General features: G+C 40.4%; 1 protein-coding gene across 3 annotated transcripts in view; it reads right to left on the bottom strand.

Moving 5' to 3' along the window:
- Positions 1-18,000, bottom strand: part of STAT3 (signal transducer and activator of transcription 3) — a 55,966-nt gene that overhangs the window by 23,829 nt on the left and 14,137 nt on the right. For 2 of the 3 annotated variants that reach the window (XM_087713529.1, XM_014056508.2), the window contains exons 2-4: positions 7,971-8,112; positions 4,957-5,101; positions 180-278 (exon numbers count right to left, since the gene is read on the bottom strand). In XM_087713529.1, coding sequence (XP_087569655.1) covers positions 180-278; positions 4,957-5,101; positions 7,971-8,098 — 372 coding nt within the window. In that variant the 5' untranslated portion in view covers positions 8,099-8,112. Of the gene's footprint in view, positions 1-179; positions 279-4,956; positions 5,102-7,970; positions 8,113-12,451; positions 12,548-18,000 lie in introns of all 3 variants that reach the window. The other variant, XM_014056507.2, reaches the window with a different exon arrangement.

Raw genomic sequence — 18,000 nt, 5'->3', positions numbered from 1 at the left:
TTTCTTTCTTTCTTTCTTTCTTTCTTTCTTTCTTTCTCTCTCTCTCTCTCTCCCTCCCTTCCTCCCCACTCTTTCTTTCCCAGAATTATCAAGGAATTAGATGTCCTTAAAATGGAATTAAATAGCCTTATGTAAACCAATGATGATAGCTGGAATAAATCAAAAGAGCCTTTCCTCACCTGTGCTGCTGTTGCCGCTGTCTGTAGCAGCCGATTCTCTTCCCAGAGACAACGGGCTACAATGCGGGCAATCTCCATGGGTTTCTCCAGATATCTGCTCTATAAAAGAAACAAGAGAACCAAATTTAATGTCCAGGGATTGTTGTTACTGGATAAATATTTTGAGAGTGCCAGCATGTTATTGGCTCCTAAGAACTGAATTGCTGAATACTGACCAGTTTCCATTCAAAACTCAACCTTCATAAATAACCTTTACCTTCTAACAAGCATTCAAAGGATATGCTTTGCAAAGCATGCTGTACCAGAGTACCCTTATTCAAAGTATCAGAACACCTGTGATTACTGTAAGGCTTATAGCTGCTTCACAGGCTCTCTTGGTTCTCCAAGATATAAATGCATAGCCATTACATTTCATAGCGGTCCCACAGAAGTACAGTCTGTGTGTACATGCATACAACTGCGGAAACACTTCAAGGCAGCTGCACCAAGCCTTCTAAGGAATACTGTATTGCTTTATAAATTGCTTCTTACAAATCCTTTGCAAAAGCCTACTTGCCAAACGTTTCTGGGAAGGCCAGACAAATCTTGCAAACTACTTTCTTTTCCCCAATACCTGAATTTCACTGATATGTTCTCATCACATATCAAAATTCCTCAATCAGCCTTCCCCAATCTGGTTGCGAAAGACCAGGAGGAAGAAGTTGAAGGAGAAACAGCCTCAGATCAGACAACCCTTTTATAGTAACAATATACAACTAGCAGTTATCCTTCCTATTGGGAAATGAGCAACTCAGGCAGGAAAGAGATATAAAATTTGAACCTGATGGCTGAGGTGACAGATAGACAAGGCTTGAAGTTGTTCATTTTCTACTCCATTTTCCCCCCTGGCATTTATAATAAAGGCAGCTTATCAAAAACCAGTATCCTCCAATGTCTACCCGTTGTACCTCTGCCTGCTAGTCTTCAAGATCAAGTAATGTTTTGAAGGATGCCTAGTATCCTTCAGAATTCTTGGATCACAGTTCCCATGATCTCCAGTTATCATGCCCAATACTCCTGAATATTGTTCTTACAGAAAAATGTAAAGCTTGATTTAGAATTCTTTGTCACTACACATCAAGGAATGTTGATGATTCAGAATGCTGAATCTGTTGTTTGCATTTATTCTTCTGCAAATTTTAATATTCGGGCGAAGGGATGCTCGAATAACAATGTCTTTTGCCTGCCTCCAAACTGTAAGTTAGATCAAATAATCAGCATGCAGGATGTGTATCTCCACATAACATGTAGTTGAGATTAAGGAGGTGTGCGTGTCCGCTCGTCTGCAACCATCTGCAACCTACACTTACCCATCAATCTCTTTGCAGCAAACTGTAGGTATGCGTCGATGCCTACAAGTCTAAATCAAGCTTAAAGTGAAATGTTGTTATTCTATGAAATGATTTTTCAGGATAAAAATTGAATTATCTCTACACTGAAGCATAAACACTGATGCAGAAATTTATTGGAGAAGTCTGACCTTGAACTGAGAAATGATGCAATATTTGGGCTCTGGGTTTAACTTCAATGATAAGTAAAAAGATGCAACTGAAAAGAAGAGTTGAGCTGGCATCTGATTCAGAATAACATTACATAAGACCAGGTAATTTTTGTCCAGTAAGGAGCAGGTAAGATGTGATGAACATCATTCAAACTACTATTCTCTTTTATATCACCTTCTCTCCTCTATCTTATGTCCACTTTAATCATCCCCTCATCTACAACGTGAGGAGTATAAGGACTATCTTCAGAGTTACTAAAATAAATATTTGGATGAGAAGCTTCTCTACAGTTTCAGACTTACTTATGTAGACAATTTTGTTTATGAATGACAAGAAGCCATTGCAGCGAATCTATATATTAAGAATGGGTACAAATAAAATAGAGGCAATATTGGTGGGAAATAACCACAGCCACATCTTAATTGCTTTTCAAAATGCCAACAAATGTAAGGGAAACTATACAATATTGCATCAAGGACAGTGCACATTATCCCCCTGGGATAGTTTGCTAATAATATACTTTCTTGGCGTGGGATAGATTGGCCAAAATGATTTCTGCTTTAATAACATCATATCTAAATTATCATCATGTGTCTTAGATGGGACTTCCCTTAAAAATGTACAAAAATTCTTTAGCCTGCTGTTGTGTGATGTACCTGATTCAAGTCATTTTATACTTTGCTCTTGGTAATTTAAGCTAGCTATCTGTTTCAATATACTTCTGCTGGCTTGTAAATCTTGAACAATTCAATAGATACAATCGGTTAGAATGGTTCTTGTGGTGTGTACTTGTCTACCTTCACTTGAGTATCTTAAAACTGCTGCTGCAAAAAGTGTTGTCTTCCTGTTGTGGGCATCTTCTCTAAAGAACTTTCCACTTTGGGTATATCAAGTTTCTTCTATGGTTTGGTATCAAAAGCTACTTAAGATGTTCATCTAGATTTTTAGATTCCCCCAATTACTTTGCTTCTGACTCCAATAGATGGTTCAATCTTACTAATTTACCGGTCTGCTTTTGTGTTACTGATACAACTGTTCTTATTTTCTAGTTTAAAGTGAGATATTAATATAATAACTGATAATTTTTGTAATGTTTCTCTGAGAGGCATAATTGAACTAGCAGGCTTGCAGCTGGAGATTCAAGGACACTAATAAAATACTTCTTATTGCAGATATTAGAAAAGCCCTTAATCAAAAGAAAACAACTACTGCGGCCTCTAGGATTCGCATCACATTGATGGCAATCATAAGACTCTTTCTTCCACTCTTATGTCAGAATGGACTGAAGGACAGAGGAGTAATTAGTACCTATGTATTGTTATTGCTATGTAACAATCTGTCTCAGGCCCTTTGCTTCTGAGCTTTTTAACTCTTGCTCTCACAATTATACGGCAATGATAATATTGCAATAAATAATGACAATATATTCAGGAAGGGAATCGCTTTTTTCTTTTGCATTTCAAATTATCAGTGCTATGACTACAAGTCATAGACCGAGACAAGACCGAGTGGCTATTGATGCTCCCTCCCAAAGATTGGCCATTTACTCCATCTCTCAGGCTGGGGGGTGAAATTATATGCCCCTCAGAAAGAGTTCGCAATTTGGGAGTCCTCCTGGATCCACAGCTGACTTTAGAACATCATCTGTCGGCTGTGACCAGGGGGGCATTTGCCCAGGTTCGCCTGGTGCACCAATTGCGACCCTACCTGGATCGGGAGGCCCTTCGAATAGTCACTCACGCCCTCGTGACCTCAAGACTGGACTACTGTAACGCGCTCTACATGGGGCTGCCCTTGAAGAGTATTCAGAGACTTTAGCTTGTCCAGAATGCAGCCGCGCGAGCGATTGTGGGTGCACCTCGGTACACCCACGTTACACCTATCCTCTGCGAGCTGCACTGGCTGCCTATTGGGCTCCGGACACGCTTCAAGGTGCTAGTCGTTACTTTTAAAGCCCTTCATGGTATCGGACCTGGGTACTTGAGAGACCGCCTCCTGCCAATTACCTCCCTAACACCTATCACATCACACAGATTAGGCCTCCTCCGAATTCCATGCGCCAGCCAGTGTCGACTGGCAACTCCCCGGGGGAGGGCCTTCTCTGTGGCTGCTCCGGCTCTTTGGAACGATCTCCCCGTTGAGATCCGGACCCTCACCACCCTTCCAGCTTTCCGCAAAGCCACTAAGACCTGGTTGTCCTGATGAAATTCCAGCCCCATTTGAAGCTGTGACTGTTGTTGTATCTTAATTTTGTTTGTCTTTTATTTTCTTATTTGTATCCCCTTCCCCCCTTTGGTTGTTAGCCGCCCTGAGTCTCTCGGGAATAGGGCGGCATACAAATTGAATAAACTAAAACTAACTAAACTACCGTATTTTCATGCATATAACCCGCGGGTAATGTGCGTTTTTTACCTACACAGCACGCCCCCGCGGGGTATAAAAGTGGGCGGGGTATATGGAAAATATACTATTATTTCTGAAAGGCAGCCTGTGAGTTTAGCGGATGAACGGCGGAGGCGACGCTCCCGGGATGCCGAGGGAGTTCGAGGAATTGGGAGGCAGCTTTACCTCGGCTCCCCGTTCTCCATCGGGGGCACATGCAACCAGACTGGAAAGGGCTGGGGAGACTTGGCTCGGCGGCTCGGGCTCCTTTTCTCCCTTTTCCTGCTTGGGTTTCGGGACGCCTTCATGAAAACCCCGCCCCTGGCTATGGGCGAAGGAAGGGAAGGGGAGGCGGCGGCTGGCCTGAAAAATGGAGCCACAGCCGCGCCGCCGCCGCCTTCCTGCCAGACTTCCAAGCCAGAGAAGGCGAGGAGCTGCTGAACTAGCGGCGAAGCAGAATCCGAAGTGGGAGGCGGGAACGGAGGAGAAAGCCTGGGCGAGCTGGGGAGGGAAAGTGCTGAGATGGTGGAAGGGATGGGAGGCGGGAACGGAGGAGAAAGCCTGGGCGCTGGGGAGGGAAAGTGCTGAGATCGGGAAGGGACGTGCTGTGATTGCGGGTTATATAAGAAGGCGGGGTGTATAAAAACTTTTTTACATAAATCTTGAAAACCTGCGGGTTATTTGCGTGGGCGGGTTATTTGCGTGAAAATACGGTAACTAACTAAGTCAGCACATTTCTTGCATTTCAGACTGTTAAATCTTAGAAAGGTACTTAGAGGTGTGTCCTGTCATCTTAGAGATAGGTATTCAGAAGTTCACATAATACACAATTAAAATTTGCCAGCCATTTCTACCTGTAGGAACTGTTTGATCCGGCGTAGATTATGCTGATAGAGAACATTGGATTCTTGTAGGAAGCGACTGTACTGCTGGTCAATTTCACCCAGAAGATTATGAAATACCAAAGTAGCATGAGACTCTTTGCTGGCAGCATAAGCCCTAAAGAGGATAGCAAATGAAATCCAACTTACTACTACAGTTTGTAAGATATCTTAGTCTAATTCTGTCTAATAGATAATCCTATCTATTAAAAGCAGAACCTATAATAATTAATGCCAAAAAGGTTTCTGAAGTTCTAAAATGCAAGAAAGTTCATGTGAATTTCCAGTGAACTTTGCAAGCATAATTCAGGAAATTTAAGAACATAACACCCACAAAGGAATTTCAATGTCCCAACTGGCCAATTAAAAGAAAAGAACTAGATGGCACTCTATGGAAAACAGTTAGTTATCCCTCATTTTGGGAGGTGAAGGTAGAAACTTGAAGATGCTGTTTTCTGTGATGGGCTGGCCCAATGAAATAGCACCCTGTGGGAAGTTTGACATATTCCAATGTTATCTGTCTCTCACAAACAAATAAAGACAGAGATTTTCCAATGGGCATTTGGACATTGTTATCAGGTACAATGCTGGATTGAATACAGGATGTTGTTACTCGATACTATCTTGTATACAGTATACATGTGGTTGTTTTTGCCTTTTCATTTGTGATGGTAGCAGGATATGCATTTGATTAATAAATAAACAAGGCTCTGTAATGCATGAGATTTAATAAGGGCAATCTATAGAATTATGTAATACAGGTAATCCTCGACTTACAACAGTTTATTTAGTGACCATTTGAAGTTACAACAATGTAACTGAAAAAAAATGACTTTAGATCATTTTTCACACTTATACCTGTTGCAGCATCCCCGTGATCATGTGATCAAAATTTGGATGCTTGGAAACAGGTTCATATTTATGACAATATCAGTGTTCCCAGGGTCATGTGATCCCCTTTTGGGATCTTCTGATGAGCAAAGTCAATGGGGAAGCCAAATTCACCTAAAAACTGTATTACTAAATGAATAGCTGCAGTGATTCACTTGACAACTGTGGCAAAGAAAGTTGTAAAATGAGGCAAAATTCACTTAACAATGGTCTCACTTAGTGACAGAAGTGTTGGGCTCAATTGTGGTCATAAGTCAAGGACTGCCTGTAATCCGTATACCAGATGTATCCCCAATTATATTCCTGACAACCTAACAATTTCAGCAAAAAAAGAATATAAAACGGAAAGAATCTCACAAATGAATGTTGCATATCCCGAAAACCTCTGTGTCTAATAGCAGGGAGTTACATGGTCCACAACTGCAAAGCTTCTAAATCATTGCTCAGGCAGAAGTCAGCACTTCTTGCCCTAATTTCAAACAGCAATCAATCAGTTCAGACTTTTGGCAAAAATGATCTATTTCTTTTCCAGAAATAGAAGAGAGAAATAGAAAACAAGAAAGACACTGCATGTATAGATGGTGTAAGATTGATAAAGGAAAATAAGCATCGGGCTTCCTGCTATATTGGATATGAGTTATTTGTAAACATAATACATATCTTGTCTCTAATATATATGTATGTATGCCTGTATGTGTACACACACACAAAACACAGGGATACATATCTATATGTGTGTCTGTGTGTGGGCGCATGTGCATGCACACTTCCTCATTGCTTCCCCAAAGATGCTTCCTCACCTTAATTTTTTGAAGCAACAATATAAGCATCATGGAGGGAAGTATGCAGTGGAGTACCCCAAGGCTCTGTTTTGGGCCCAGTACTCTTCAACATCTTCATCAATGATTTGGATGAGGGAATAAATGGGGAACTCATCAAATTTGCAGATGACACCAAGCTGGCAGGAATAGCCAACACTCCAGAAGATAGGCTAAAGATACAGAAGGATCTTGACAAACAAACATTGGGCACTATCTAATAAAATGAAATTCAATGGTGAAAAGAGTAAGGTTCTACATTTAGGCAAGAAAAACGAAATGCACAGGTACAGTATAGATGGTACCTTCCTCAATAGTAGTAACTGTGAGAGGGATCTTGGAGTCCTAGTGGACAGCCATTTAAATATGAGCCAGCAGTGTGCAGTAGCTGCCAAAAAAGCCAACACAGTTCTAGGCTACATAAACAGAGGAATAGAATCAAGATCACATGAAGTGTTAATACCACTTTATAATGCCTTGGTAAGGCCACACTTGGAATATCTGCATTCAGTTTTGGTCACCACGATGTAGAGAAGATGTGGAGACTCTAGAAAGAGTGCAGAGAAGAGCAACAAAGATGATTAGGGGATTGGAGACTAAAACATATGAAGAATGGTTGTAGGAACTAGGTATGTCTAGTTTAATAGAAAGAAGGACTAGGGGAGACATGATAGCAGTGTTCCAAGATCTCAGGGGTTGCCACAAAGAAGAGGGAGTCAAACTATTCCCCAAGGCACAAGAAGCAATGGATGGAAACTAATCAAGGAGAGAAGCAATTTAGAACTGAGGAGAAATTTCCTGATAGTTAGAAGAATTAATCAGTGGAACAGCTTGTCTCCAGAAGTTGTGAATGCCCCAACACTGGAAGTCTTTAAGATGATGTTGGATAGCCATTTGTCTGAAACAGTATAGGGTTTCCTGCCTAGGCAGGGGTTGGGCTAGAAGACCTCCAAGGTCCCTTCCAACTCTGCTATTGTATTGTATTTTATAAGTCAGTTGAGCATCCGTATTTTACTAATTGATTTGAAGAGCTCTAGGACTCTTCAAATTGGGCACCAGGGACAAGTTGAGTTCTGTGGACAGAGGTTTCTTTGCAGGCTGGAGGGGATGTGGTTTCGTGTACTGCCTGCATCAAGTGGATGGGGCTTTGGTTGTTTGTGCAGCTAGTTTCTGGCATGCCACAGACCAACCAAGGACCAGTGCTTGGGGACCCCTGCTCGAGAACATATATGTTTTTGCTCAAATGTATCCAGGAAGCTAAAAAACATAATTTCTCACCAATCCTGGCTCTCTATCCAAGGTGCAAGGAACTGCCGAAGTTCCATTGGAAAGCTGTCACTGTAAAGCTGGTGGAGCTGCTCCAAGTATCTTGTGTCCAATTGCTGCAGTTGGTTCCACTGTGCCATCTTGGCAGGTGACTCTGGAAAAAAGAAAACATACAGGGCATTTTAATGTGAGCCATTGATGAGTCAGGCTGATGCTATCCAAAAATATCCCATCATCAATTAATAACAACCATTCCTGATACACAATCACAAGTAAAACCTAACAATGTAAATCTGTAACAAGGAAACAAAGCTCAACAAAGAAACATTTCTAATGGCAATTTATGGGTATTTCATTTTAAGTGACTTATATCCAATTATTTTGCTTCTGATTTTTAGTCATAATTATTGTTGATGCATGCTAGATAACTGAGAAAGCCAAAGCATTCCAAAAAACACTAAACTTTATTGATTACAGAAAGGCTTTCAATTTGTCAATACCAACATGTGGAATATGGTCAGAAAAATAGGAATCCTAGAATATCTTACTTTCCTCATGAGAAATCTGTATAAACATAGACAGAATATGGAAAAACACTGATACCAGATAATCAAACTAATGATAACAGGAAGAATCACCAGCCTTAGAATTGCCAGTGAAGATAACAAAATGGTATACAGTATATGTTTTTGCCTTCTAGCATCAACCATCAACAATAATAGAATAAGCAGTCAAGAAATAAACTGCCAGCTAGCGGGCGCATGTGCATGCACACTTCCTCATTGCTTCCCCAAAGAGCAGCTATGAAAACCTTGGAAAAAATATTCAATGCCATGAGGTGTCCTCATTGACAAAAATCAGAATCATGGAAGTCGTGGTATTTTCTTCAATATTCTCTTGAAATGAAAGTTGGACTTTGAAGAAGCAGAAGAGTACTGACCCTCTTGAATTTTGTTGTGGGAGAAGACTCCTGACCATATCATGGACAGCGAGAAAAGAAATTAATGGATCATTTAAAAATATTGATCCAGAGTTCTCATTAGAGGCACAAAATTAGGCTCAAAATTATCCTGATTTGGATAGATTTTGTGAAGATTTAGCTCTCTGGAAAAGGCTCTAATGGTAGGAAATGTAGAGGAAAGAAGAGGACAAGCAGCAAGATGGATAGACTCAATTACAGTGGTGATAAGTGCACCATTGGGAAAGCTGAAAGTTTAGGTTAGGGACAGATTGTCATGGATAATCTATCTATCTATAGAAAGAGAAGGAGAAGAGAATCTATCTATCTATCTATCTATCTATCTATCTATCTATCTATCTATCTATCTATCTATCTATCTATCTATCTGTATGCAATGTTTTGGCGAGGTCTTACTCGCCATCGTTAGGCTGGCTAAACACCAGTCAAAAACACCAGCCCGAGGATGGCGAGTGAGACCTCGCCGAAATGTTGCCAAAACAATCTCAATCTTACATGGGAAAAAACCTGAATACAAGACCATACCTGAATACAACAAGACCATACCTAAACACATGAAAATCCACAAAAATATGTTTGTGTGTGTGTGTGTGCATATATACATACATACATACATATAATACATACATACGTACATACATATATACATACACACACACACACACACACACACACACCCATATACACAAACACACACACACACACATATATGAATGTGTGGCACACCAGATGGCACACAATCAATCAGCTAACTAACTAGTCATAAAATATTTATTCAATATTTCTAAACAATTGTCTTGCTTAACCTCTGGGATACAGAGTTAGTGTTGACTCCTAGTTACTGTCTGGGAAGTCCCTGATCTTTTCCTGACAAGATTTAAGAAGTGGTTTGCCATTGCCTGCTTCTGGAAAGAAGAAAACATATCGGGAATTTTAACATGAGCTCTCTATGAGTAAGTGTCAAACCAAAATCTGTTTTCTAGTAGCTAATCTTGCTCTAGAATACAAGAAGAATCCCAAATAGCTTTAAATAGCACTTCAATCCCAGCTATTTTGATCCCACAATGCATAGTACGTAAAATTCTGTTTTCCTTAATAGGTCACTAACCAAGGCGAATTCTACCTAAAGGAAAATCTTTAACAACAACAAAAATCAGCTCTATGTCTAATAGAACCTACTTAGGACCATTATGCATTAAAAAAGTTAGTTCCTCCCCCATTTAGCATCTTTCAAATGTTTTCCTCTAATATGGTTATTGGTTTGTTTACATATTACAACAGAGGAGACCTAAAAATTACTGTATTTTTCAGACTGTAAGATGTGCCGGAGTATAAGATGCACCAATATTTTGAGGAGGCAAATTTAAAAGAAGTTTTTGCCTTCCCTGGCCCCAAGGATCACTCTGCAGGCTTCTCAAACCCTCTGCATGCACCATTGTTATTATTTTTTTTTACAAAAAAAGGGTGTAGGAGACTTGTAGAGTTTTATAGATTTTTTGCAAAAAATGGAGTGTGCCTAGGGTGTGGGAGGTCTATAGAGCGCTTCTGGAGGCTGGGAAGGGCTCAAACACCTCAATTTTTGTGAAAAATGGGCCTGTTTCACTCATTTTTGCCTTCCCCCACCCCCAGGAGCACTCTGCAGGCCTCCCAAACCCTCTGCACATCCATTTTTGTGAAAAACGGAATGTGCAGGGCGGGGTTTCGGGAGGCCAAAAATGCTATATTCAATGTTTAAGATGCACCCAGATTTTCACTCTTTTTTGGGGGGTGGGGGGAGGTGAGTCTTATACTCCAAAAAATACAGTAACTGGTCTGAGATTGCTGTCTCCTCTTCCTCTTTTATAGGTAGGGCTGAAATTTTCTTTAAAGCTTTTATTGATTATTTCAGTTCCCATCACAGCAGCTGTTTATCCTTAATTTTCTCTCCACTTTCATCTTCTCATTGTTTTTCTTGATGATTTCTTTGTAACTGCACCATCCACTCCTTCAATCTCCCAGTAAAATCCCATTCTGCCTCTCCATGTTTTCTCATAAACCTGTCAGCTTTCACTACATTTACACATGCTCCTTGCTATTCTGCATTCTTTGCTGCTGGTTGCTCCACAAATTCCTGTTCCCCCACCCCTTTCTTCCTACCTATATTTTATTACTTGCACCACCACCCATATTCTTTATTTTACTTTCCTCCTCAATGCTTCCAACAGCTTCCCTGTCTTGCAGATGTTTCTTAAATATCTAAATATGGATAAGCTATATTCACCTGTCTAGTCCAGGTTAACTAGGATGTTGCAGCCCATCAAGTACTCATTTTAAATATTGACTGTTGTAAGGCCTTGCATGATGTCACCTGTAGTTTGTCCTTCTTCCCTATTATTAATAATAGGAATGGCACTGAATTGATACTGTAAATAGCCATGCAAAATTCTAAAGGATTCGCTTTCCGCTAATCCCTAATGGTTTTAATTTGTAATTGAGCGCCAGTCATTAAGTCCTGGACCATATTTTGGGGCCCTTCTAAAACACTGAGGTAGTTACTGGGATTGGGGGGGGGGGATTAGGATGTCACTGATAGACTTTTCCATTTAGTGCAGACTTCAGAATATGTAAATATAACCTAGTCAACCAGTACAAAATGTACTGGAAATTAAATTGATGTAGCCTTAAATTCACTTGAGAGGATCAGGGCCCAGACCTGTAACAATCTATTTCAGCTATCCTCCAGATAAAAAGAGTATGGGTGACTACTTGTTTCCACTCTTCCTTTTTGCTGGTTTTGAGTATTTTTATGCTGTTTGTGTTTGAATTTCTGCTAGCCCTATTCAAGCCGGCGAGGTTGTTGTTTAATTCCCCAAAAGACTTCTTTTAACCGAAGGGAAACTCTGGGATATCATCAAGGTATGAGCCTGTTGAGTAAGCAATTTGGAAAGATTGCTGCCTTACTTGTCTGCTACATTTCATTTTGACCCTTACTTTGCTACACTCTTGGCAGGCTCTTGTACATATTCCTAGCAGAAGTGGGTACAAAATCCTTTAACATTTCAATTTTTTATTTTGCCAGAGTGCTTCTGCTGCCTCTTCCTTTCCTTTCCTGCACAATTCTTGAGTTAAGTCAAGGTCTTAAATCTACTGTTTGGTTTATTTCCAGTTAGTAATCTGCCTGCAAAACATGGTGGTGATTTCTAAAAGTTGCTCCGAAGTTGATTCGTTTGTTGTCTGACCTGTTTCAAAGAGAAGTTGTTTAACTGCAGTTGTATGAGGACCTGATCTATATGGATTAAGCCAACTCACAATGCTACTGTCATCACTCCAAGTAAATCTTTCTATTCCTTTTCTCCTCTTAATTTGTTCAGCTTCCAAAATTCTATCTTAACATCTCGACCTGAATATATGGCCTTCATTTTGTCTTGCAAATCACTAATAGGCAATTCCAACCTCTGAACAAATTTCTCTATAACCTTGTAATGTACCAAACCCATTTCCCCCTCCCCACATTTCTCCAGTGGAGATATATTACCTGGAAGGCCGATGGTGGAGTAAGCATCCTTTTGCCGGGCATCTTCAGATTTCCAGAATTCATGATCTCCTGGATCCTAGTCTGGTGTCTTAACCACTACAACAAACCGTCTCTCTTAATTTTTAGACAAAACTAGAATTGGGGGCGGGGTGGGTAGGTTTGCACTTATGCATCCCTAATTTATATACAAATATGCCACAATTTTACTTTCTGTTCTACTGAGAGCACATTACCATAACTTCTAGTACCCCACTTACCAATATTTGTGTAATAATTAAAATAATTAAAATAATTCAATTGCCTCCAGAGTCACCACCTTATGTACAAATTGGTTCTCCATTCTCCAAGGTTTATTCACTTTCAAGGAATACTGTCTCCATCTTCAGATATGCAGCTACATCTATGATGTTGACAATTTTGGGTTTTCTTCATTTACAAAACAATGCCACTCTGGAAACTTTTGGATTGTATTTCAGAGATTTTAACTATGAAGCTTTGTTAGCTGCAAAGTCATGTCCAACCCATCACGACCCCATGGACAGCATTCCTTCAAGCCTTCCTATCCTCTACCATTCTCTGGAGTGCATTTAAGCCTACTGCTTCAGTGACTCTATCCAGCTGCCTCATTCTCTGTCATTCCATTCTTCTTTTCCTCAGTCTTTCCCAACATTAGAAGCTAGTGCACAATATAACTCATTCAAGGAAGATACTTGTGGTAGAGCCTGTAAGGTGAGGATGGCTATCAATTACTTTTTATAGCAAAGGCAGTAAGAATACTTTTGGGCTTGGTATCTATCTTAGTCTAATCTACTCATCTATGAAGGCTCATCTTGTACATATAGTCCTCGACTTACATTTAGTTGTAAGTCATTTAGTTACAACAGCACTGAAAAAACAATTTATAACTGAGTCTCATGTTTATGACTCACAGTCACATGATTAAAATTTTGGCGCTTGGCAACTGTCATGCATTTACAATGGCTGTAGCATGATTTGCCTCCTTCCCAGCTGTCTTCCAACAAGCAAAGTGCAATAATCTAATAATCTCTTACATCATGGCTCTGTACTCTGAGTAATGAGTTTCCTTCCCTGAAGGCAAGTGGGATTTTTTGCAAATATTCTCCCTTTCTCTATGAGAAAGCTAAGACAGTGTAAAGGAAATCCTGTCTCCCCTCCCCTCCCCACCCAAGGAGGGGACAATGAAGAGGAACAGGATGAGGAAGAACTTGGATTTGTGGCTACAATGAATAATCACAAAATCTCCAAAAGCAGAACTTACGTAAATAAGTGTATGATTGTGAAGTAAATTCATTTTCTAACAGATGTTTAGCAAAACTAGATGACAGAAATTCAGTTTTGTTAAGTGATCCTTGAAAAATTCCAAATCTCTGATCAGTGTACCTAATGTGTTAAACAAACTCTTGGTCACAACTGAAGTTTCTGTGAAAGTGTAGTCGTCTGCCTGGTGACTCAGGAAGTTTTGTCTATACTTTAGGAGAAATAATATGCTTGGAAATTCATAGCCATTTGCCCAGTCACATTTATAGTTAATTAAAGCAAAGTCTCTTTTCCTGGTTTAAAATACTTCTTTCTCCACCTGCACTAAATAACAATTTATGAGAAAAGCTGTCAAAATTCTTGCCTGTGTTCTCGATTGTTTATTACTTTCATCTGACATGTGTGTGTGTGTGTGTGTGTGTGTGTAAAGGTAAAGGTTCCCCTCGCACATAAGTGCTGTCACTCCTGACTCTAGGGGGTGCTGATCATCTCTGTTTCAAAGTCGAAGAGCCAGCACTGTCCAAAGACATCTCTGTGGTCACGTGGCCAGTATGACTAAATGCCGAAGGCGCATGAAACACTGTTACCTTCCCACCAAAGGTAGTCCTTATTTTTCTACTTGCATTTTTACATGCTTTCGAAGTGCTAGGTTGGCAGGAGCTGGGATAAGTAATGGGAGCTCACTCCGTTATGTGACACTAGGGATTCGAATCGCCGAACTGCCGACCTTTCTGATCAACAAGCTTAGCAATAGAAATTATACCTTCTAATAGCAGACAATAATGTAGGCCACTATTTCTGAACCTTGGCTAATTTAAGATGTGCAGACTCCCATTCCCAGAATTCCCTAGCTAGCACTGCCTGGAGAGCTGGAGTCTACACAGCTTAAAGTTGTCAATGTTCAGAAACACTGGTGTAGACTCTGGAACAATAAAACAAAAAACAAAAAAAATGCTTTGAAAAGTACAAACAATAGTTCGGTTTGCTTGGCTAAACACTGAGGTTTGCAGAAGAATGCTCACTCACTTCTACAAACATAGTTTAACAAAATATTTGGAAGTTCTGTGTTTTCTTAAATGAGGACTGCCTATGCTCAAAAACCATGGAATGTTTTGTGTCTTTGGAAAAATAAGCAGAATCTCTGGTTTGTAGGGGATGGAAGCAGAAATACAGCTTCTTGGACCTGATCAGTTTCTGAAGAAGAGCTTGGATTCTTGAAGGATGATGATCTGTAACTCTTAATACTTCTCAAGTATGCACTTATCTTGTTTTTCTCTGTGTATCTTAACTTTCTCCTGTTTTTCTCTGTGTATCTCAACCTTGTAATAACTTAATTATATAACTGTTACATTAAAGGTGGATGAAAGTGAATAGTTTCCTGAGGCTGACTTCATCTCAGAAATGAGATTTGGGCTGAGTATTTCTCAGACATACAGCTCACATGTTTCGGTAGTACCTTCTCTCCTCAATTAGGATGAAATGATCCAAGCAACTGGGAAACCATAAGATCAGCTAAATTTGAAAACAATGTATGTTGCTTTCTTAAACCCTGAATACCTTTCTAAATACTAACACTTTAATCTGCAATACTTTAACCTGCAAATTGTCTCTTTAAATTTTCCTAATATGAAAGTATTTTTCCCCCTCAGAGCAATCTAGTCAGCAGGTATTTTGGATTATTTTCTGACATCTCATTTCTTATTAACTTCAGTTAAAGCAAGATATTGACAATACTGTTTCTACTTTAGATTATGTTCCTGAAAAGCTCATAATTCTTTTCTGTCAACAATGTAAATGTTTATTATATATTGTCTCTAGACACCCCTTTGTTCAGGGGTGTCAAACTCAAGGCCCAGGGGCCAGATCCAGCCCATGGGGTGCTTAGATCTGGCCAGTGGGACCGCCCTGGAAACAGTGAAGGATTAGCCCACGATGCCTCTGCCAGCAAAAAAGGAGCTCAGGAGAGTCTCACGCAGCCTTCCTGAGCTCTGCTTTTGCTGGCAGAGGGTTGAAGGAGGCTGTCGCAGCTGAAAATGAAGCTCAGGAGCCCATTTTCACTGGCAGATCACTCGGTTCACTTCAGGTGCCCCTGACACGAATGACATCAAGCTTGCCACGCCCATCCCAGCTCCTCGAGGTCAAACACAACCCTGATGCGGCCCTCAATGAAATCAAGTTTGACACCCTGCCCTATAGCAAACTACATATCTTTGTATAACTATTTTTATATATGGCACCTTTAAAAATAATTTGTGGCATGAACTTAGTTTCAAAAGCCAATAATTGATAGCACTATGATGTTCTTAATAGCAACCGAAAGTTCTCATGTACGTATGTATATATTTAGTGTATTTTTGGCAATAATCCCCAGGTTCTTTTTTAAAGAGCAATAGTCATACACAGACTGCATTTATCAAGCTGTTATTTTTAAAGACAAATTATTGTTGTAACTAAATAACTTTATATTCTTCTTTTAAATAAAAATATACAGATGTTGTCTAACTATACCTTTCATTACTGTAGGTCTGGTAACGAATTTAGATAGAGGTAATTTTTTGGAATATCATAGCAAATTGCTGTCCAAACAGCAAGCCTCATAAGGTTTGCCTAGTGGCATCATATTTGATTTTCTCCAAATTATATTATTAATCATGGCACTAAGCTTCTACTTTAATGAAATAAGATTAAGAATTGAAATGTATAATTATTTTCTAAAGCACAATATATTTTTCACATTATCAAATTTAGTGATATAGTAATAAAAAAATGATCCATACTATAAAACTCAGGGGAAACCCAAAATGAGTCAAAAGCTATTTCAAAAACCACCATGAAACCATATCAAAAGCTTTTTCAGATCTGAAGAAAAAGCTGCTAGATTCTGTCAATTTTAGGTTAAAGCAGTTACATTAATCAACAACCTGAGATGGGTTGTGTTATAACCCAGCAACAACCTGTGTTGCATTCTAATTGGTTGGTCAAGGCACAGCATCTGATTGGCTGGCCTCGTGACAGTTGGGCTTGACAGTTGCTTCTGGCTAGTATAAATACCCTAACAGTTGCAGGGAGAATCTTTGAATCGCTTGTCATCTGGTACTAATAAAGATCTGTCTTGCATACATGGCTCCTGCGTGTCAATCCCTCACAACACAACCCACACACTCACAACACGAGTTTACAATACTGGCGACGAGGATGGGATTGATATGCGATTCCCGCAGGAGCCAAACAACATCAGCCAACTAGTAAGGAGCCACAGGACAGCCAGAAGCCTGTCGCTGCCTCCGTTCTCCGGCCGTGCTGCCTGCGCCCACTGCGAGCCTTGCCGCCGTGCCTCAACTCCTGCCGAAGCCGCTCGTTGCAAGCCTTCGGCGCCTACAGGTCTCCAGGGCCTGCTTTCCTGTCCTGCCTGCCTTCCAGGCACCTAGCTGTTTCCAGCTGCCTCTGCCGAGGCCATCCTATGAAGGCTGCAAGCATCTCAAAGCCCTGTCTCCACTTCGCTGCCTCCAGGGCACGAATTCCTTCCTGCGATGCCTCTGCAAGCATCTCAAAGCCCCTGTCTCCACTTCGCTGCCTCCAGGGCACGAATTTCTCCCCGCGATGCCTGCCTGACCAGGAGAGAGAGAGAGAGGAAGAAGGAGGAGGACTGAAGCGTGTCCCTGCCATCCGTCTCCTGCCTTGCTTCCTCGGACTCCCGACGCCTCCTCGGCCTTCCGTCGTTCCCTGTCTTAGCTGCCTCCAGGGCCTGAAATCCTCCTGTCCTGCCTGTCTCCTAAGATACAAACCTGCTTCCCACACTGCTCGAGGCCTTCAACGAGCCTAGACTGGGGAATTCATTGGGCATGCGCAGGATTGTGATGGAAAAATAGAAAAAAAAATGTAAATAAAGAAATAAAATGTGAATAGGCACTGGGGGGTAAGGAAATTTACTAAACTAATTGAAGCTACTAACCCAGAATGTTCCTGGACAGAGTTGCTAAATTTCTACTTCTGTTTGAGTTGCTAAATGTCTACTTCTGTTACAAAGTTAAGCATTACATTAAAGTGGTTACAAGTGGTTACAGTTATCAGGTTGACTGGGGGGAAGGAGAGAACACAATTGCAAATGGTAAAACTGGAAGAAAAAAAATGTGAATGAATTGTACAACACAGAAGGGCAAATGTACAATGTACAATTGATTGGTTATTATACAAATAACTGGGGGGAAGGAGTGTTATAACCCAGCAACAACCTGTGTTGCATTCTAATTGGTTGGTCAAGGCACAGCATC

Source organism: Thamnophis sirtalis, unplaced genomic scaffold, assembly GCF_051295495.1.
Source record: "Thamnophis sirtalis isolate CommonGarterSnake01/CBP01778 unplaced genomic scaffold, rThaSir2_p1.2 scaffold_4, whole genome shotgun sequence".
Taxonomy (NCBI): domain Eukaryota; kingdom Metazoa; phylum Chordata; class Lepidosauria; order Squamata; family Natricidae; genus Thamnophis; species Thamnophis sirtalis.
The sequence above is the reverse complement of the archived record's forward strand: the minus strand, read 5'-3'. Positions and strand labels throughout refer to the sequence as shown.